The sequence below is a fragment of the Paralichthys olivaceus genome, chromosome 4 (assembly GCF_024713975.1).
Source record: "Paralichthys olivaceus isolate ysfri-2021 chromosome 4, ASM2471397v2, whole genome shotgun sequence".
Taxonomy (NCBI): domain Eukaryota; kingdom Metazoa; phylum Chordata; class Actinopteri; order Pleuronectiformes; family Paralichthyidae; genus Paralichthys; species Paralichthys olivaceus.
This window is the reverse complement of record NC_091096.1, coordinates 25,572,817-25,593,861: the sequence shown is the minus strand read 5'-3', so window position 1 is coordinate 25,593,861 and position 21,045 is coordinate 25,572,817. Positions and strand designations below refer to the sequence as shown.

The 21,045-nt window shown below is 40.8% G+C and overlaps 1 protein-coding gene across 2 annotated transcripts in view; it reads left to right on the top strand.

The window, feature by feature from the left end:
- Window positions 1-21,045, top strand: part of LOC109639066 (collagen alpha-1(I) chain) — a 50,949-nt gene continuing 29,904 nt past the window's right edge. For both annotated transcript variants that reach the window (XM_069522826.1, XM_069522827.1), the window contains exons 1-8: window positions 1-258; window positions 6,437-6,584; window positions 7,124-7,282; window positions 7,493-7,685; window positions 9,678-9,785; window positions 16,595-17,083; window positions 19,475-19,519; window positions 19,913-20,032. In XM_069522826.1, coding sequence (XP_069378927.1) covers window positions 147-258; window positions 6,437-6,584; window positions 7,124-7,282; window positions 7,493-7,685; window positions 9,678-9,785; window positions 16,595-17,083; window positions 19,475-19,519; window positions 19,913-20,032 — 1,374 coding nt within the window. In that variant the 5' untranslated portion in view covers window positions 1-146. The remainder of the gene's footprint in view (window positions 259-6,436; window positions 6,585-7,123; window positions 7,283-7,492; window positions 7,686-9,677; window positions 9,786-16,594; window positions 17,084-19,474; window positions 19,520-19,912; window positions 20,033-21,045) is intronic.

The window sequence follows — 21,045 nt, the reverse complement described above, 5'->3', positions numbered from 1 at the left end:
GTGTCGGTCAGTGGATCACCTCGCAGATGGAAGGGGACTGCGGGGCTGTCGATAATCAATAATCACCGGAGTTTACCGGAGGATAGATAACGAGCTCATTTTAATGTTGGTGGCAGCTGTGTTATTGTTGTTCTATCGGCAAAAATATGTCTTCAAAACACCAAGTGCACTTTTTGTTGCTTTATTTTGACATGCTACTCGGATTTGCTGTGGATGGGATGTCTGTTCATGGAGAAACATGGAGTTTTCAGTTTTCAGGTAAGATACAGACACTTTCAAGTATTTGTACATAATCAAATAGACCGAAGAGTACAAGTTAATTATCACAGACATCATTCGTTGATTGGCTAATTGATTTTTTTTTTAATTGCAATCCGAATAATGTCCATTGTGTGTTGTAGCTCCATCAATGTATCGATCCTTTCAGAGCTGCTGCTGGGTTTTTATTAAGAAGGTGAACTTGCAGATGCAGGATGTGGAACTGCAGTACCCGGCTGCTCCGCGTAGAGCCGCTGTTGCCCTGAAACATCTGCTCATTTGATGAGTGCAGTGGTTGAACTTTGAAATCTTTATATACAGTCTATGGGTTGAACGAACCTCTGTGACTTAGTGCATCTGCTGCTTCCTGCATGTGCACGTGTGGTAGTTCCCTTTGTCCCCTGTCACCACCTCGTTCCCTCAATGACACAAAGCACCCGTTTGTGTTCATATGCTAAGGAAAGATATTCCCTACAGACAGATATCAATTGTTTGGACCACTTTGCCTCCATCACATGTTGGTGGTGGTAAGAAAATACAGAAATGCACATTTCGGTGTTGTCAGAAACAGATTACCAAAGCTGACCATTGAAAATAGACTGGTTCATAACTATTGTTCCATGTTGATGTATTAGATCTAAAAAATTTTTTATAGAGGGGTTCGCTCATAGATCATTCACGGCCTGATTTATGGAGCTCTGGCGTGATTAAACCAGACGTTGAAAAATCCCCTCTGTCAAAACCTTTGGCTCTAATATTTCAAAAACATGAAGCAAGAATTTGAACATGACTTCATCCAGTGTTCATCTTTCTGTTCTGCAAACGTATGTATTTAAGCACATATTTCATTAGATAGTGCCTCATTTGCATATTAAATATTTGAGAAATTTCAAATATTAAAGAAAAAATCTGTTTCAATGTGAGTCATCAAGAGGGGGAGTCTCATGGTTAGCTAAAATGTAAAATTTCCTCTTCACCATGTCTCACCATTATGCTTAGCTGTTTATTAAAGATAAACATTTTTTTAACATGTGTGACTTTAATGTTTCCCATCCCTGTGTGATTGTGCTCAGAGTTCAGGGTGAGGTTCAGAGATTGTGTGAACCTGCTATCTGGAACAGGCCCCCGAGTGGTTTAATATTTGTATGTAATTAAGTAATGATGATTAGGTCAGGTCAGCATTGCACCTCACCACCAGTTGGTCCGCGGTCACCTCCCAGGAAACAAATCCCCCATGAATCATCCCTTCCCTCTCAGTAACAATATATTGGGATTTGCAGGTTTAACATGATGCTGAGCCCAGGCCAGCAGTCACTGCTTCACAGTGACTTAATGGTCCAGTGTGTAAGATTCAGGTGAAAGGGATCTATTGGCAGAAATGTAATGTATAACAATCCTCATGATGTTTTCACTAGTTAATTTCATCTAAATTGTATGAATTGTAGTTTTCTTTACCCCAGAAAAGGTCCTTTATATATAAATACTTTATATTATCATCGAGGGGACCCTCTCTACAGAGGCCGCCATGTTTTTTACATTAGTCCAGACTGGACAAACTAAACACCTTTTGAGTTTTTATGACAACTGAAGCTACCACAGGTTCTGCATGCAACTTCAACACTAGATATCAGAACATTCTACACACTGTACCTTTAAGGTAGAGGTTTGCAGGAGGCTGCCAGGACACTTGTGCTATTAAAGAATGAATAAAGGGATCTCTCCTGAGGGAATTTCTTTTGATGTGAAGCATGCACACAGAGCAGGGATTTCAGCTCTGTTGTATCTGATGTAACGTTTGAACAGTGCACCGGGCAGAAAGCTGATGTGTGGACTCTGTGTTCTCTTCTCATGTCACATCTTCCGACCAGCTCACTGACATCCCATGATGAGCTGATGGCCACTAATTAATGTCACTCACCTTTGATAGCTGAGGCATGAGTGGAGGGAGCAGCTCCATGTTTGAAGCTGATTGTGTGTTCACTTCCATTTGGCTGGCGCCCCACACCAGAAAGTGTTTAGACAGAACTTAAGCAAATACAATTTGAAAACAACTTATATTGAATACATTGTACAAGTAAACTAGTTATTATCCAGTTACATTATGTTTAACATTTTTATACAGACTTTTTTTGTCTCAGGATGTTGGAGGGGGCAGCCATGCTGGATGTTGCTCCTGTGGAGGTTTCAATTCACTTCTGAGCACAACATAAGGTTGAGACCATTTGAGATAGGTATGAAACCAACTGGGACCATGGATATCCACATCTCGTGGAATCGCCAAGGATACCTAATGACCAACCCACATGTCCAGTTTAAGGTGGGCAAAAACATTAGAAATGATTTCTTTTTAATTACGAAAGAAGGAGGCTCTTATAGCTTGAAATTCCCCTGGGTAATTCTTTGCTGAGGTGAAAGGTATATCAGTTTACTTTACAAACACAGGGGGTCAATGAGAGAGTGTGACTGTTTTACCGAGTGAAGGAAAAATCTCCTGTCTCCTTACATAGAAAAGCAGTCTACAGCCAGGCTAGCAGCTGTGCAAGGCAGTTATTCTCTGAGCTTCAGGATTTGTTAATTAGCACTGATTTTTTTAAATACTAAAATCAAAGCCTAATTGGAGTTTAATGTCTTCAATCAATCTCCAAAGGTCTCATGCTAAGAGATGGGTGATTAAGATTAATAATCTGGAGTAACTTCAGTGGATCTCTGGAGTCCATTGCATGTCTGAAAGTAGTTTAAGAGATCTGAGCCTCCCAGATATTAGCTTGATCTACAAACATCGATGATCTTAAGAAAACATTTCAGTCACTATACAAAGTCTATAATCAAGTTCAGCAGCTTTATGTTAGTATAAGTTCAAACATGAACAATTTGTATTTAGTGATGTGCTTGGTAACAGTTAACCCGAGCTGCAGGAGGGCTACTTGCTGTTCCATATCGCTGTGGCCTTGATCTCTGTAACCGATGGCTCTCGTGATGCTCCACAGAATTTCTTTTGGAGTGATGCTTGTTACTGCTCGTTGCGTTGCTGGTAAATCACTGCTTAGCGTGTCGGTTTTGTTGTATACCAGAGGTTTTGTGTAACTGCAAAGGGCCACGTTTGATGCTGTAGAGGTGTAACATTGGGTCAACCCCGAATGTCTCAATATTATTCTTCTGAGAGGGAAAATATTTTAGATCAGTTTCACTGAATTCTGAGAATGTGGAGAATCTGAGTGTGAGCGCTCTTGCACATGTGTCATTAGAGTAGGAATCATTCATGTGAATGAATGCCATTGTGATGTGTAGATAAACACTGTGCCAAGTGTTGCTATGGTTACATCTGCTGCGTGTATTTGGGGGGAAAGCTTGCATTAATGTATTCATTTGAAATCTCTTGATTATAAACTATCACATTTGTAAAATTGGAAGATGGAAGTTTGCTGAACAGCAAGCAGGAGTGATGTGTTCTCTGAGCTTTCTTTGGAGCTACAATGACAGGCGGGCAGAAATCAGCAGAGCTGTCGCTTTTCGTGCTTCCTCCTTCACTGGAGATGAAAACATTACATCTGTGTGGCACGATTAAGTGACTGTAACGTCCCATGAGTTAGTAAATTAACGAAGAGTGATAAAACATTATAGTACATTATGTTTAATTATATCCTCATGGTTTAATGGCATATTCACCCTTCTGTGGTTCAGGAGGTTCATCAGGTTGTCCACTAATCAGAAGGTCGGTGGTTTGAACTTGTGTGATGTCCTCTGACCAGGTGCAGTTTCATTATGAACCAAAAGTAATTTTCTGATTTATTTGTTGCAACTGATACAGTATTAACATGGACCAGTGCATGTTGATTTTCCATTTTTTTCTCAATATCAAACAAAATGTGTTTGAAATGAGTAAAATCTGTCAATAATAGAGCTGCATGCTGCACATTTATTCACTCAGCCCCTCCTGCCCTCCATCCCACTGCCTCTCTGTCTGCCTCATACAGCTACAGATACACACACACACACACACACACACACACACACACACACACACACACACACACACACACACACACACACACACACACCTCTATGTATCTTTCCTCTACTTGCACACAAATCTAATAGACTCATACAAACCAATTTAACCACAATATCCTTTGTTTGATTCCAGCAGGAGAACTTTGCCGAATGTTGGACACCTCTTACTGCAACACCGTCCCCGTGTAGATAAGTCAAACTTAAACAGGGTTGAGTGACACTGGGGACAGAAAGGTTTCCCATCACATCTCCCATCACCAACAGTTTTGCAGTCACATGCTCTGCAGTCTTGCTGTCTGAGAGCTCCAGACTCACTGTAGCCATGAAACTGTCAGTGTCTGGATGAGCTCCTGGGACATAGTTAAGTCCAAATTTACCTCTTGTCTTCTCTCAACACATGGAGTCAAGATGCCAGTTTCTCCGCTCCCACCTGCACACGTCAAGTCGTGCTTTGTAAAAAGGCGCCTCTCCATCTGTGTCTCCGTCCTCTCTGATAGTACACTAACTGACTCCTTGAATATTTTCATCACTCTGGCCTTTGAACCAACCTCAACTTTGATTTCGTTTGTTTTATATTGCATTTGCTGTTTGAAGAAAGAAATTTCAAGTTAGATATTCTTTCAGTACCAGAGAGTGGAGTACGATTAGGCTGCAGCTTTCCTCTGATCACATTAAAACATTTTAGTTTAGTAGCCATCAAGAAACTGTTTGTTCAAAGGTGGAGGAAGGATGAGCTGGATAATCGCACTGAGTGATGACACCACTGTAAAGACAGACAAGTCTTTTACTGCACAAAAAGATATTCATAGTCATGACATTGCATTTAATGTGTCACTCTAACTGATGAGAAGAGTTTTCGGTGAGTCTCCTGAATCTGAAAGTCCTCTTGCTGTAAATCCAAATTACTATGATGTGATTACATATAAGAAGTCAGAGTGACGGTGGTTCGATCCCTCGCTCCTCCATGTTGAAGTATCTTTAAGCAAGACACTGAACCCCTGAGCCGGCAGTGTGTTCTATCTGTATATAGAGATGCTGTGAAGATTTGGAGACAACAGGTCCATCAGAATGTGATTTTAACGCTACACACCGTGGATACAGTTACATATTGTTAGTGCTGCTGACTTGCTCACTGGAGTTTCTTAGTGACAGCGCATGTGTTTCCTTTATCCATGGCTCCTACCGTACTGCTGAGCTCCAGCTCATTCTGTTAGAAATGAATGAAGGCTGTTAAGAGCTGCCATTCCGCGGCAGTGGAATCCAACCATGAAATGAATGAACGTAACGAAGGTTCAGGGGTAAAGTCAGACATTAGCGGATTTTAATGAAATGCTGAGGCTGCTGAATGTGGCTTTTCTTGTAGCTCTTACAACATGGATTGTATGTATCCAGGTATTTAGCAGTATATCTATAATACTTTCCCAGACACTAATTCATCATTGAATCTGTCTGTGGGGGTGAGGGGGCTGGGGGAGCACCTTTCACCTGCAGCACAGGATGCATCAGCGCAGGTGAGAGCTGATTGATCCTCAGGTTTATAAGGCAACAGAGAGACACTCAGGACTGAGTCACATGAGAGAAGGTCACAGAGACAGAGCTGCGAACTAGAAGTCCAGCAAAAAGTGCTGGCAACTTTAGGTTGTGAGTTTAGTTGAGTGATCAATAAAGATGCTGCAAAGCAACACACTTGTCTCTGGCTGTGTGTGTGAGAGCCCCGTGGCACTGTCAGTTGCCACACTGGCGCCCAACGTGGGGTAACGTACCCGGTATGCTACGTGTTCTGGTTAAGTCGACTACCACTGCTAGGCAACAGCAACATGGAAGCCGAATGAGCCCTCTGGTCGTTTTTTGTGGCTAATAATTTAGCAAGTTATTGGAAATATCAGGATTTTCCTCAAAACGACAGTCAGGTACGCAACAGTTGCTCTGCTCTCCTTAAGCGTTCCACGGAACCTTGAGTATGTGACAGTGAGCCAGCATTAACAATACCATGACTCAGTAGCTAAATGGAGCTCATTCACCATTCACACATGTGCATTTCCTACTGTCACATATTAAATTATCTTCTGGGGAAAAAAAAGGGCTTTTGGCCACTTTTGACTGAAATACTGGACTCAACTTAATTCACTGGTTACTACTTCACAGTATTTCTTTGGTTTCTCAACAGAGAAAGTGGATTTGTTGCAGCATTTCTCTCAGATGGTGAACAGCGCCACCAATGTGTCCTTATCAATGGACAGTCAGAGGTGCCCCACTCTCCACATTGGCCTTTATGGTAATCTGATGATGGCAACACAACAGGCGTTTGGACCCAGGTACACAAAAGTGCTGACAAGTGTCTGTGCAAGATAGTGGAGAATGAGAATGGAACATTTAAAGGAAAAATGTTGAAACATCTTGAAAAGTGCATACTTTATTTTTTTGTTTTAGAAAGAGATGAGAAGATGGACAGCTGGGGTCAGGATAGAGTTAGCTTTTCATCTATCACCAGAAAATTGATTAGTAATTATTTGTGAAAATCAAGTAATTTGTCAAACAAATATACCCCAAAATGTATGGTTTCAACTTGTCAAATATAGAATTTGATTTAATGTGTGTTTCATATTACTCTCTAACTTGAATATCTTTGGGTTTTGGACAACGTGTTAACATGTATTTCTCTGAACTTTGGATGAAGCCAGGCTAGTTTTAGTCTTAATGCCAAGAAAGAGAATAATCATAAAACATTTTAACCTATTCCTTTATTACACTGATTCACAGAGGTCCCATAGATATTGTTCAATGCAATGGATCTATATGTGGATGAGATGTGTGTCAGTGTGCATGCGTTTTTCTGACTGCATGTCTCCTGCAGGTTTTCTGATGAGTTCAGCTTGCTGATGGAGCTGCGCAGCTCTCAGATGGAGAAGAGCAGTGTGGTGACTCTGTTAAACTCCCAGCATCATGTCCACCTGCAGCTCCGCCTCGGCCCCTCTTCACTCACCTTCATCTCCACCCAGCACAGAGAATACGAGTATGCATGACCCCTGGAAAAATATTCCCATGCTGTACTATGATTAACCATAGCATGTAATGCGCCCTCTGCACTAGAACATAAATAGGAAGCCAAATAGCAACCTGTAGATGCAGGATCTTAGTGAGACGTGTCCCATGTTCCCAGATCTCAGCAGTCCCGAGTGTCTCCCCTTTCTTACTAAACCTGTCCTGCTTCCATCAAATGAAGGTTCACAGTGGGCTCTCTGTGGGATGGTCAGTGGCACCGGGTGGCACTTAGTGTTTCCCCGCTTTGGCTGGAGGTGTATGTGGACTGTTCTTTGGTGGAGAGGGTGAACTGGGCCTATCCTTGGCAGCGCATCTCCACCAATGGCGTTCTGATGATCGGAGGCAGTCTGGACGGCTCAGAGACACCGTTTGAAGTAAGAAAATGTGTCTTAATATTACACCTGTACCCGCCCATGTATTTTTAGTGTTTGCTTGGTACTAATGGAAGGCTGAAATTATTTCACCACTTGGTGGCAGTAGAGGAATCTTGATTGTATTATCTGTTTTCCTCTCTAAAGTTCTAATCATTACTTAAGGTTCATTGTTAAGGGAAATGGTCAGATAGGATGCTCTCTGTGATTAATGTGTAGGAAGAACACATAATGCAAACACATGCCCATCGCTCAGACAGTGATATTTAAACTATTCATTTTCAGTTGAAGTGGGTAGAGAATCACAGTACACAAATACAACAGTGCAGAAATAATACAACAACCTTTAATTAAATGTTATTTTACTAAAGTACAAAGGTATACCGTAGGTTATAAAGAAATGTGTTGGAGGCAGTGGTGGGATGTAACAATGTACTTTATACTTCTAACTGAACTTAAGTACATTATTCATGAATCTGTAATTTAATCTATTTTTGTGCCATTTTCACTTTTACTCTACTACATATATCTGCACATGTCGATGCTTTCTACTGCACCACATTTTTGCAATGCATTGCTTTTTGTTCACATTGTTTATTTCTTTATATTTCTAAGAGTAATCAGTACTGAGATTGGTCCACTGCTTCAATCAGAAGTGACCATCTTCCCCCTCTGACTGCCTCTTAGAAATCAAATTCTGGTTCACTCAAAATTTCCTCAAACGTAACTGGAATAAAACTGAACTTCTCCTTGTTGGCACCAAGTCCACTCTGGCCAAATGTAACAGTTTTTTATTTACAGTTGATGACTCCACAGTTTCTCCATCTCACCAAGTCACGAGTCTGGGTGTCGTCCTTGACAGCACTCTATCCTTCAAATCTCACAACAATAACATCACATATTTCCACCTAAACAATATCAACCGACTCCGCCTGTCTCTCTCCTCAAATGCCGTATCCACTATTGCAACACTCACCTCTCGGGCCTCCCACTCAAACTCCTCCATAAACTTCGACTGGTCCAAAATGCAGCTGCCCCAGATCATCACCAGAACCCCATCCATCAAGTGAGGAGTAGAATCTTGAAGTCGATGCGGTATTTATATGGAGGCACATCACCTCCGTCCTCTGAGGACAGAGATTCTACTCCTCACTTTCAAGGCTCTCCACAACATGGCAACTCCTTACCTCTCTAAACTCCTCCACAACCACACACCCACCCATACTCTTCGCTCTTGCTCCTCCATGCTCCTCACCACACCTCCTGCCGGGCTGTCTTCCATGGGGTCAAGAGCCTTCAGACATGCAACCCCCCCATCTATGGAACTCTTTCCCACAAGCCATCAGTAAAACTGACTCTCTCCCCACCTTCTCAACTCACCTCTTCCGATTGGTGTACTCACTATAATTTTTGTGTTCTTTTATCAGTCTGTTGTTCATGTTTGGGCTGTTTTTATTGTTGTGTATCTGTTTTTATTATTTGTACATGTAAGGTGTCCTTGAGTGTCATGACAGCTGCCCATAAATAAAATTACAATAAAAATATTATTATTATTAGACCGTTTCATTTGGGAATTGACCACACTCTGCAAGTACTTTTAAAGGTTCAGTGTGTAATATTTAGATGAATGGGATCAGTTTGCAGAAATTGAATAGAAAATAATGATGTTTTTGCTAGTGTGTTTCGTGTGAATGGTTTCTTTACCATAGAATGGACCCTATAATTAAGTACTTTATATTTACATCGAGAGTGGGTCCTCTCTACGGAGGCCGTCATGTTTTTTTACAGTAGCCCAGACTGGACAAACTAAACTTTTTGAGTTTTTATGACAATTGAAGGCTACCACAGGTTCTCTTTCATGTTCGGAAGGGGAGGGTGAGGGGTATTCAGCTGCAACATGTAACATGTGGGGTGGGGGGTTAAAGGTGGGGTTTCCTGGGCCTGAGGTTTACATATGGTTAATCTATGACCCTTACTTCCCATTGGTGTCCTCAGGGTGCTGTGAGACAGATGACTTTTGTGATAGGGGATCCAGACACTGCCAGAGACCAGTGTACTCTCAATCAGCCTCCGTGCAACCCACCATCCTCCAGGGCTCTCCAGGTAAACACTGCCATGGCTGGAACTCACTGTCCTTAATGTTTTGTACATTTGTGTGTGTGTGTGTGGGGGGTCTGTGGGTGTTGGGCATCGATGGGAGCATTGCACCAGTTTTAGAGTTGTTTTGGCTCTGACGAAACTTTGTCAAGAAGACTTGACCCTTAAGACCTGGATAAACAGTTTCCAACCTTTCTGACCTTCTGATGGCTTCTTCATCGCTACCTGACATTATTTTATTTGTATTTATGTTATTTCATCTGAAATAAGGAAACATGTATTCTGTTAACAAAACTGAACTGATCCCACCCCCCACCCCAGTCCAGGGTCACATTTACAAAAATAGTAATAACAAAGAATATGATAATAGAAATAAAAATAAAAATATAGATAAAATTAAGTATGCAGAAATATTAAGAAATATATAAACAAAAGATAATGTCACAAACAAAAGATAATGTCACAAACAAAAGATAATGTCACTACCAATGATTGACAAGCTCTACATCCAGAGTAATGCACTCCCAGCCAATGCCTCATAATAGGAGCAGATGAAATTATATTTAATTCATTCATAGGACAAGAAAGATCTTTATTATATCTAATAAACCGAGACCATATTGTTTAGAATTTCTGTTTCAAACCACTCACAGTAAATTCAAATTTGTCCCATTTCAGCATTGATTGCACCTCTTGGATCCCCTGAATAAAGAAAGGGGGCCTTCTCACTTTCCAATTGCTCAGAATGAGTCACTGGACCAGCAGGGAGGCAAATCCAATTGCGTTCCTTAAATGACCTGAAAGACCCTCTTCCAGCTGAAGTGCCGCGAAGAGGGCAGTAAGAGAAGCGTCTGAATGGTTCTAGCCCAGTCGGAGAACAGGAGGGAGACAAGTTATAAGACTGTTCCCCAGTGGGAAGGGACAGCATTTAATGCATGTGCAGACGCTGAGGATGTGGTGTCTCTGATGTACACCCCTTCAGGGAGGATTGTGGTCTGGCCTCTGTTCATTCATTACCTCTTCTTCTAGCTGCATCCTCAGTGCTGCTACTGTCCACCCTCACACAATATTTGCCAGCTTTCCACACTTGACAGAGGGTGTACTTTTCGGTGTGGTGCAAGCCTAAAGGTTAGTGGTTGAGGTTGCTGTGTGGGTTGGGAAAATCAAAAAGAAAGTGGATGATTCACCACATTTTGTACTACCTTTTAAAACTGGTGGTTTCTTCTGAAGGACAAATAATAACATCAATAAAGTGAAAACAGCGGCTCCAGCATTCTGGTGTTAAAGTGAATATATATGAACTCATTCTCACCAAATACAGGTCAATCAAAACCAATTTTAGTTCTCTTTTTATCCTTTTTCGTACTTTTCGTCTTTATTTATAGTCATGTCATTATCCCTATAATGCCTTTGATGATATTACAGCAATGTGTGCAATGCCAGTGAGCTTCTTATATGAAGTATTGTGGTAATTATGGTGCTCATCTGATGTGTCAGTGTCCTTTCCCCTGAGAAAACCTCTCAGCCCCTTATTGGTGGTAAAACAAAAACCACATGTCCCAAATATTGGACCAGTGTTGAAAGGGTTATCCTCTCTGTCATGGTTAGACTGTATATTTGTATGTCTGCTTGGTTGTTATATGTTGATTATTATATATATATATATATTATACACACACACACACACATATATACGCACGCACGCACGCACACGCGTGTGTGTGGTCGGACTTCAAGCTGTTTATTTGCTGAGGGTTTTCAATATATATATATATATATATATATAGTATAGTCAAGAACTGAAAGCCTCATTGTGACCACAACTTCTTCTTACTGCTGATCCCAGTCTTTAACCCAGTGAAGACCCTGACCACTCACTGTGCTTGGACAGGCTGCTGGAGGTCTCCTCTGTAATTCTTCCATATTAACCAAATTACTCATGGGGAGGTGGTCTGGTTTTATACTGGGAAACCTCTAATTACAAAGTCTTTTCATGTTAATCATTTGTGTATTATCATGGAAAATTGTCTAATTGAAATCAGCTAATGTGGTGACATTTTCTGGAAGCAGTCAGAGTATGGTGTACATCTGGAAAATCAAAGAGGGAATGTAAAGGAGTGGTTACTGACAGTATGTCATAAATTATAACATTAACAAAATTAATGATGTCTTTTATCGTATAAAAGTTTATGCCAAGGTCCACATCTGAACCAAGCACAGCCAAGTGGTACAGAAACCAGTCAATTAAATTAACTGAACATTGGTTTTTATGGTTCTATGCCAGTGATAGCCCAGACTGGCATTGTGGTTTTTTTGTGGGTTCTTGTTCTCTGAACACCTCAAGGGAATCTCTTCAGGCTTGGCAAACATGGTCACTTGGATTCAAGAAAGCACTCATTCATTAGGGGTGAATGTGGTTCAGGTGAGAAATGTCAGAAGAATGCCTCATTGGATAAATTACAAAACATTTGATCCAGAAGGTCCAAGGTCAATTTCACTTAGACATCAACCTGGTTTGCAAAACCTCTTTTCTGGACATAACTCAGGAACATGTCATTATATTCCTTGCAATTTCCATGCCTTGCAATGATCTCTGTAATATTTTACATATTTACCTTCACACCACAGATAGACTGTACGTTGTAAATGTAGTAACTTTTGATCTTTCTAATGAAGTTATTCTTGTATTAGAGATTTTGGATAGCATTATGTTTTGTCACATCCTCTTCCCAGAGGATGTCTTCTCCTGCATTTATTTTTTTGGCTGTCTATTAGTTACCCAAAAAACTACTGGCTGGTTTACCATGATGCGATATGGGTCGTGAAAAAACGGATTCAAATTTTGGTGTGGATCGGGACATGTTTTTCAATAGTTTCATTGATTTCTCCGAATAATGCATGGATCTTAAAGAAAAAAATCCCTCATTTTTGGGGGACTGATACAACATGATGCAGATCTAAATTAAAATCTGGATCTTGTGAATTTAAACGGGGACAGAGGAGATATGCGCTCTCTGACTGCCATTCTACGTTCTACGTGTGCCTCCTCACCTGCTGATCTTGCAGTGGATCATGGATGGTTAAATTCTAACATTCATGGAAAGATGCCAGTGGTGAAAGTTTACAACAGTATGTTGTGAGGCTTTGATGTGACAGCAGCAGTGCACAGGAGATAAGCACCCATCCTCCTCAGGGCTGAGTGAATAGTGTGGGGTGTGGTAGCATGTGTTGTAGTGTGTGTGTAGCAGAGTCCTGGGTGTGGCTCTAGGAGGGAGCGCTGGAGGAGGGGAAAGGCTGCAGCTCCTCTTCTGACAGATCCAGGTCTGCATATGGGCTCTGGACTCTGCTTGACTCAAGCACAGCTGCAGTTATTGAGGACATGCTGTAGACATGTGGATTACGTTAACTTTCATGCTGGGCTGCCTTTGGCTGCAGGACTCTCTGCACATGGGACTGATTGTGGATGGGCAACAGACAGATATGGTATGTACTGTAAGTGATGTGACAGAATGTCAGTGATAACACATCAGAGAGTGTAGGAATGCAGGATGTGAATGAATCAGAAAGTGACTTTCAGTGAGCACACAACATGCCTCCTGTGAAGTGTCTGTGGTTTCATGTTCAGACTACAATTGCACTGGGACAACTTTCATATGTATCTAAGGTGACTTGTTGTTGCCATGTAGACGCTAATTGATTTCATTTGTTATGGTTCTTTGATACTTTATTTATAGAGGTCTATTTAAATCAATCCCATTGTGTCGTGTTGATCTCGCACATGTGCAAATATGAACTTTTTTGGCTGAACCATCCAAGGTCCAACGCAACATCCCAGAATGTGAGTGAAAGTGTTGCCCTTTTAAAATAAATTGCTGCCAACAGCTGCTGTTACTTCATCAACTCTCTGCAAATGTGATCAACTTTTCAGATCTTTTTTGCAATTTCTTTTGCAACATAGATGGACAACATGACAGCTCCACAAAAGTGTAGCTCAAGCACCTCTGTTGCCCCCTGGTGGACGGCTGCATTATGGGTTATAAACCCCACCTATTCCATGTGGTTCTGTTGTACTGATATGTTTTCATGTATTTGATAAGTTTGGTTTGAGTTTTTTAGTTAGTTTATACTATAAAACAAAGTGAAAGGTCATGTTTGAGAGTTGAGATTAACTTGTGGCTGGTGTATCGTGGGACCTCTGTTTAAATACAATCATTGCTGCAGGCTAACATGTAGTCTAAACTGTCCACATCTCAATCAGTGTTTCATACAGAAACAGAAAAACGTAAAGGAGAACAGTTTCACCAGGGATTCAGCTGTATTAAAATGCAGTCCATGTGAGCACAGCGAGTCAAAGAGAAGTAACCAGATAAAGGCCTGAAACCAGCTGAAGGATGCAATGACGTCATAAATATAACAATAAGCAACAGTTTTCAAATAAGTCCTCAGTTTTGAAACATGGGGAAGCGGCATAACTTACAGAGCTATATGAATCTGGATTTCTGCTGAGGCTGCAGATGGAACAGTCACAATCTGGTGTCAACAGCATGAATCCATGGAGACAACCTGCTTTGTGTGAATAGTCCAGACTGCTGCTGGCAATGTGATGATTTGGGACATGTTTTGTTTACATCCATATTAAACCAATCAATCATGGTTTCAGTCTGAGTATTGCTACTGACCATGTGCATCCCTTTATGGTCACAGTTCACCATCTTGTATTGGCTTTAAACTAGTGTCATGAAAATGACAGTGAGTTCAGTGAACTTTAGTGACCTCCACAGTCAGCAGATGTGAATCAGACAGTAACCTCACCACACCCTCATCTCCTCTTCAACACATCCAGCTCATTTTGCTGGACCAGTTGGATGCAATGGTGGTGACTTCTTCTTCATGGACATAGGACGGGTGGTTTTGTGAGGGCTGGACTTGAGAGGTTCTAGCCAAACCAGTCAAAATCAAGTGTGATCGATGGACATCTTCTATATGTTGTATCTAAACTGTCCCTGACTAGGTGGGACAGTGATAATCAGTATCATGGCAGGAAGCAATTTCCAACATTGTTCCTTGTTTGGAGTGTATGATGCAATGGGAATGTTTGATGCTTTCCATTTATCCCATGTTGCAGGGCCACAGTTCTCTTTCTATGGCTCTGCATTTTGGACTGATAATGAAAAGGTACAGCGCTGTGTTTTGTTGTGATGCTTTGTTTATGCAGCTCAACTTATCAGAATTACTCATGTGATTAAAACGTATTGATATCTAAAGAAAACAAGTTGACATGTCTCTTTGTGGATTAACTACAGGAACATTACATTAACATTGGCAGTTTGGGTGTTGTACCTCCTCAGCTTCAGTGTGGTCATGGTTTTTATGCTTCTGTTTAAGATTGATTTTGTTCGTGATTCTCAGTTATATTATCCAATGGTTCTAGTCTGTCATTGCAATGGTGATGAGCAGGCTGGGAGAAGATTAGCTTGACAAATAGCTTCAGGTGCAGAGTTACCAAGTGTCTTGCTGGCTGAGCGAGCTGTAGTAACAATTTGAGCTTGTCCAGGATTAAGGAACATTGTGCTCAGCTAAAAAAGAGAGTCTGTGTCTGTACTGTCTCTTTATTATGCCGTAAGTTCACTCAGCAGAGCATCACTATCTTCTCACCTTTGTATCAGGTGGTCTTCGAAGTCTGTCAGCTCCAGACTTGTATTAGTGCATGATGCTGGCAGATTATTCAGTTCAGTTTGATTAGTTCATATACATGGTGTCTCACTTTCTGCATTATACTTTGAACTTCTGCTTTTAATCAGCCACTACTTAAAGGGATAGTCCACTGAAAAATGAAAATTCCCTCAACTCACCATTATGCCGAGGGAAGGGTGGGTAAAGTGTTTGAGTCCACAAACCTCAGTGGTAACAAGCATTGCTCTTCTTCAGACGTAATAAAACAACAGAAAAAGCATAACATGCCTCCATACTGCTCGTGTGGTGTCTGTGAGAACATGAATGCGCCTCCAAGGAGGATATTAGAGGTCATTTAGAATTCAAACTTGACGTAAATGATTTTGTTGCGAGTTGAATATGATTGTCGGCTCTTACGGGACTTGGATGACACCACACGAGCAGTATGCAGGCATGTTATGTTGTTTTTGTTGTTTTTTTTACGTCTGAAGAAGGAGTTCCATTTACTTCAATTGTATTTGATTTGGCTGCAAAGCTGTTTAACCCTGAGACTCCAAACATGTCTTTTGGACTCAAACACTTCACCCACCCCTCCATCGGCATAGAGGTGAGTAGATAAGTAAGGAATGTTCTAATATTTCGGTGAACTATCCCTTTTAGCATGGATTTTACTATAGAGCAGTGCCTGTCTTAAACCTGCCTGTTTGGAATGGGCTGTTTGCTTGGTCTGTGGTGATGCTGGTTGCAGCTTTCTTCCTTAAACTGAAAAACCCTCTCACCTGTGTAGTGATGCTTGACTCAGTACGCAGAAGCTGGTTGCAATTGTCATGAACGCGCTGTTGTCATGATTAACAATGTCAGTTACATTTATAAGTCCTGGGTGCTGCTACAGAGCGCTGCTCGCCTGTTTATTTAAAGTTTATCAAACATATCTCGTATCTAACTCCCACCAAATCCCGGACAGACAGAGAGATTTCTGGAATTAATTGATAGTGTGCAAATGTAACATTTTTCCTCTTGCCTTGTTCTTTAGCTTGTGTAACGTGTTACCATTTTAACATTTTGTCAGTAGCAAGAAACAGCAGAATTTCACTTGATGGTATTGGTTACACAACTGTGCTGTTTCTTTTCTGTTTTCTCAGGATCACCTGTCAGAGAGAAACCCTGCAGACTCCAACAATCAAGATGCTGCTGACCAAAGCCAAGGCTTTGTACTTGTTGATGAACCTCACATTGTGTTGACAACTAACACCGAAAATGTTAGAAGAGGTCAGAGTACTGAATCCTCTCCAAGCATCCAAACATCAGATGAAAATATCATCCAACAAAGTGCAGCGGGTACAGCTCTAACCTCACCTGATTCACAGACACAAACGTCTGAGGTCAAATCGCACAATGTTACTTTGGTGAGGTATAACAATGTGATACTATCAATGGCACCAAAAGGACATTGGGAGACAAACAGACCACTTCCTCAGTTAAGAAGCATTGAGGACGGGCAGCATTCCAGTCTGCAGCACATGGGATCAAAGCCATCTGCACCTTCTGGGAACATCATTTATGGATCTGACCAGAAAATCTACCGAATCCATAAAGGTCTCTCTGGGCCAATTGGACCACAAGGAAGGAGAGTAAGCATCTCCTTTATGATATAATTCGTCATGCATTATTGTTGGATACAATATAGCACTTAAATTGTTGATTTAGTGTAAGTATGTGGAGTGCTCAGACTGATGTCTGATTAGAGTATTAATTCTGCCTGGTAAAACTGGACATTGACTTAAGGTTTCAATGTGTAAGTTAAGGTGAAATGAATCTATTGGCAGAAATGTTATCTAAAACCATCTTATAGATTTTAGTGTGTGTTTACCCTAGAATGGGCCATTTATATTGAATTACTTATTTAATAATAATAAATTATATTTACATCAGGACCGGGTCCTCTCTATGGAGGCTGCCATGTTTTTTACAGTAGTCCAAGCTGGACAAACTAAACACTTTTTTGAATTTTTAAGACAATGGAAGACCATAGGTCTTTTTTATGTTTGGAAGGGTAGGGTGAGGTGAGGGGTATTCAGCCAGAACATGCAACTTCACCACTAGATGTCACTAAATTCTACACACTTAACCTCAGCCTGGGACAACAGCCAGAGTTACAACTGGCTTCTAGTCTCAGGAAAGACGAGCAGAGCTCTTCTTGCACCTGGAGGAGATCCTTAATGAGCCGCTTAAATCATCACGGTACACTCTTCAGCTCAACTACCCCATGTGGTTTGGGTGTTATGTAGAACTGTAAAACAAGGCAAAATACTGCCTGCAAAAAATCCTTTGCAAAAGACGAAGAGGACAGACACAGAGTTATGTAGGATCCTTGATAGCAGTCAGTATGACAGGGTTAAAGCATACTTGTTTGGTCTCCAAACAGGAGTTCACAGCAGATTAAATGGATCAGCCCGGATCAGTTTCAGAGAGGCTTCTTCAACGTGGTAACGGAAAATTGAATAGCTATTAGAAGCTACCAATTGTGGTGGTGATAGTACAATGAAGGTAACAGAAATAGAAGCATAAACACCAAGCAGTGGGGATAAAAATAGTAAATTATAACTGAGTTAAAAATATATGTTTCACCATCAGAGCAGACAAGTCATCCTGGGAAACAGTGGGATGTCTGTTAGCTTTTGGATAGAAATTGAGCTTTGGCTCAGAGCAAAATGACAAAAGGTTTTGGTTACAGACTCGGCGCTGGGATTTTAACAAATGTTTGGTGACGAGAACAAAGATATAGAATACCACAAGCATTATCTTTTAAAACTGGTACATTAACATCTCTCTACCTTCATATTAAGTGGGGCGTTGGAAACAATATAGATATACATTTTATAACCTTTTTTAAACTAACCATGATGACTTTCAACTAATCTGAACTAACCTTAAATGACACACAAGATCTCCATGTCCATCCATCACTCACAGGGATGATAACTGGAGTCAAGCGTGGTATTGCTCAGTCATAAGTTTAACAGGGCCTCAGATCAAGATAAATAAGCTTTGTGATCCGTTGGATGTTTCTTTGTTCTTTGTTCTCCTACAAACATGTGAACAGCATTTTTCAGTGATATTAAATCAAAATCAATGTTGTTTCAACAATAGGTTTATTTAAGTTTTTCTAAGAGTGGTAAGATGTACAAACCTTGTGCCTGTGTTTTTAAATACAAAGACTGATTGATGACGTAGTTAGCCTAGCTCTCCACAAAGACAGTGAGACAGTGTGAGACAACCTGGTTCAGTCTAAAGTTTAAAAAAATCTACCAGCATCCTTTATGAAGAACTCTGATGTATGAGAATTATTTATTTATTTAATTATTTAATTTTTCATCAGGCTGTGCAGTGCAGTTTCACCAGCTATTGTGGTTTGTTGGATAGTCAATATACACACAGGTCATGGTGGAGATCTCTGTATCAAACCTGGCAACCTGTCATTACACTCATTCATAGCTTCTCATTTCACTCTTGGAACAAAGTAAATAAACATATTCTTCAGAACTTAGAGTTTTTCAAGAGCTCCCAAGGAGCTGGAAACCACACTTTGGGTTCCACTGCTCATGTTCACTTCATGAAACCTCTAGAACATCTATAACCTGTGTCTCACTGGTGCCACTAGAATATCATCAGCAGAATGAACTATCTTTTCCCTGAGTGGCTTATGTATTTCCTCCAATTAGCTCTTCAACAGGCCTGTATTTTGGTTGTAAGTGGAGGTTATGGTTATTCTGTGCAAACAGTGTGGTTACATCAACCCATGGGAAAGTGACTCATACTGGTTTTTTATTCCACTCGTAAAATTATAGGGTACTGAGATTGCTTTCAAAACACATTGCATTAATATCATCTTGAAGAGACCACAGTGACCTTTACTTTGTACGATGTCACACTGTAGATGATGCCAGACAACAGGCTGGACGGTTTTTACCAATGAACTGTATACATGGTGGAAATAGCTCAATGTCATATTGTTCCTACAGGGATGTGCTGGGAGAGAAGGCTATATCGGATTAAAGGGTGACAAGGTGAGATGCTCGTGAGCAAATTACTATTTTCTTTTTCAAGCAAACATAAAACAACGTCAAATGTGATGAGATCAGAGGACATGTAACCTTAACAGGATAATCTGAGTAAAACACTCAGCTGTACTCCCTATGTTACTCAGCACAGTTAAACCCACTTCCATCAAAGCTACGTCATGAAAAAAGTTATTTGTCATTCATTCATTCATTCATTCATTCACGGTTCAAATCATTCGTACACAGGACAAAAACATGGCGTCTCCCAATAGCCTGTTAGTGTATGTTTTGCCAAACACATGACCTGAGACATGAACTACTAACTTTGAGAGACTGATATCTTTTATAATGTTTCTATTCTTGAAATATGTCACATGTCATTGACAATCCTTTTATCAGGGCTCTCAAGGTATTCCAGGCCTGGATGGGAGGAAAGGGGAACCAGGGCCTCTAGGACCTCCAGGACTTCCCACGCTGTATTTATGGCGGAACTCCGAGGACGACTGGATGGCTTTTAGGGTAATTTTAACACCCACACAATAATGTGGACCATACTGTACATAATCCTGACTAACTACCTGCATGTATGTATGTTTTATTTTTGTTTTATTTATTTATTTTTAAGATATTTCTGCAAATAATCGGGACAATCAACAAAAAAGTCACATTTTATAGTGTAGTAATGCATTAACCTTTGCAACCACTAAGATTAGATCTATTCCTCTGCCTATTTACCAAAAGTATGTGTGATCATAAGGTATAATGCTGTTATAAGGGCCGTACACACACACATTCATACAACACTTCTACAGTGCGCACTGGCAACAAAGCCTCCAGGGGCAGGGACACCTGAGCAAGAAGACTGGAGTCAGGGATCAAACCGCTGACTAACTACTACCTACTGAGGTCTGATGAAATGGTGACATCACTACAAGTCTGGGAGGGATCAGGCAAACAGACAAGCCAACAGTTAATCCAGATTATCTAACAATCATTTTGAGATTTAAAGGGGAAGATCTGTCAGTGCTCAGGAGAACTGTGACCGCACAGGGAAAATCTGTCAGTGCTCAGGAGAACTGTGACCGCGCAGTAAATGTTATAGTTCAAAGTAGAACCAGTAATTCTGTAAAACTGATTAGACTAACTACAGCATTATTGTATATATTTACCCTGTATTATAAGTGAAGATATGAAAATGTAAGAATAAAGTCAGTAATATGAACTCTGTGATATGGAAATGCAGTGCTTATGCTTTTTTATAGATGATGATCACATGGAGAGAAATGAGACTCTGTTACAGGCAGGGCTGAGTAATGTCTGTTGACAATTTGTAGATGGCCAAAGCTCAGGCCTTTACAGCTCACTGTGCTCACACTGTCTGTAATGAAAGCCGATGTATTGTAACTGGAGCAAATCCAGACCTCATGCCTGGGTCAGTCCCCGCATTAAGTCAGAGAAACAAGCAGGGTCGAGGTGGCTGTGAAAGGCCTCAGTGTTGCTCTGTCTCAGAACACACCAGAGGCTCTGACTGC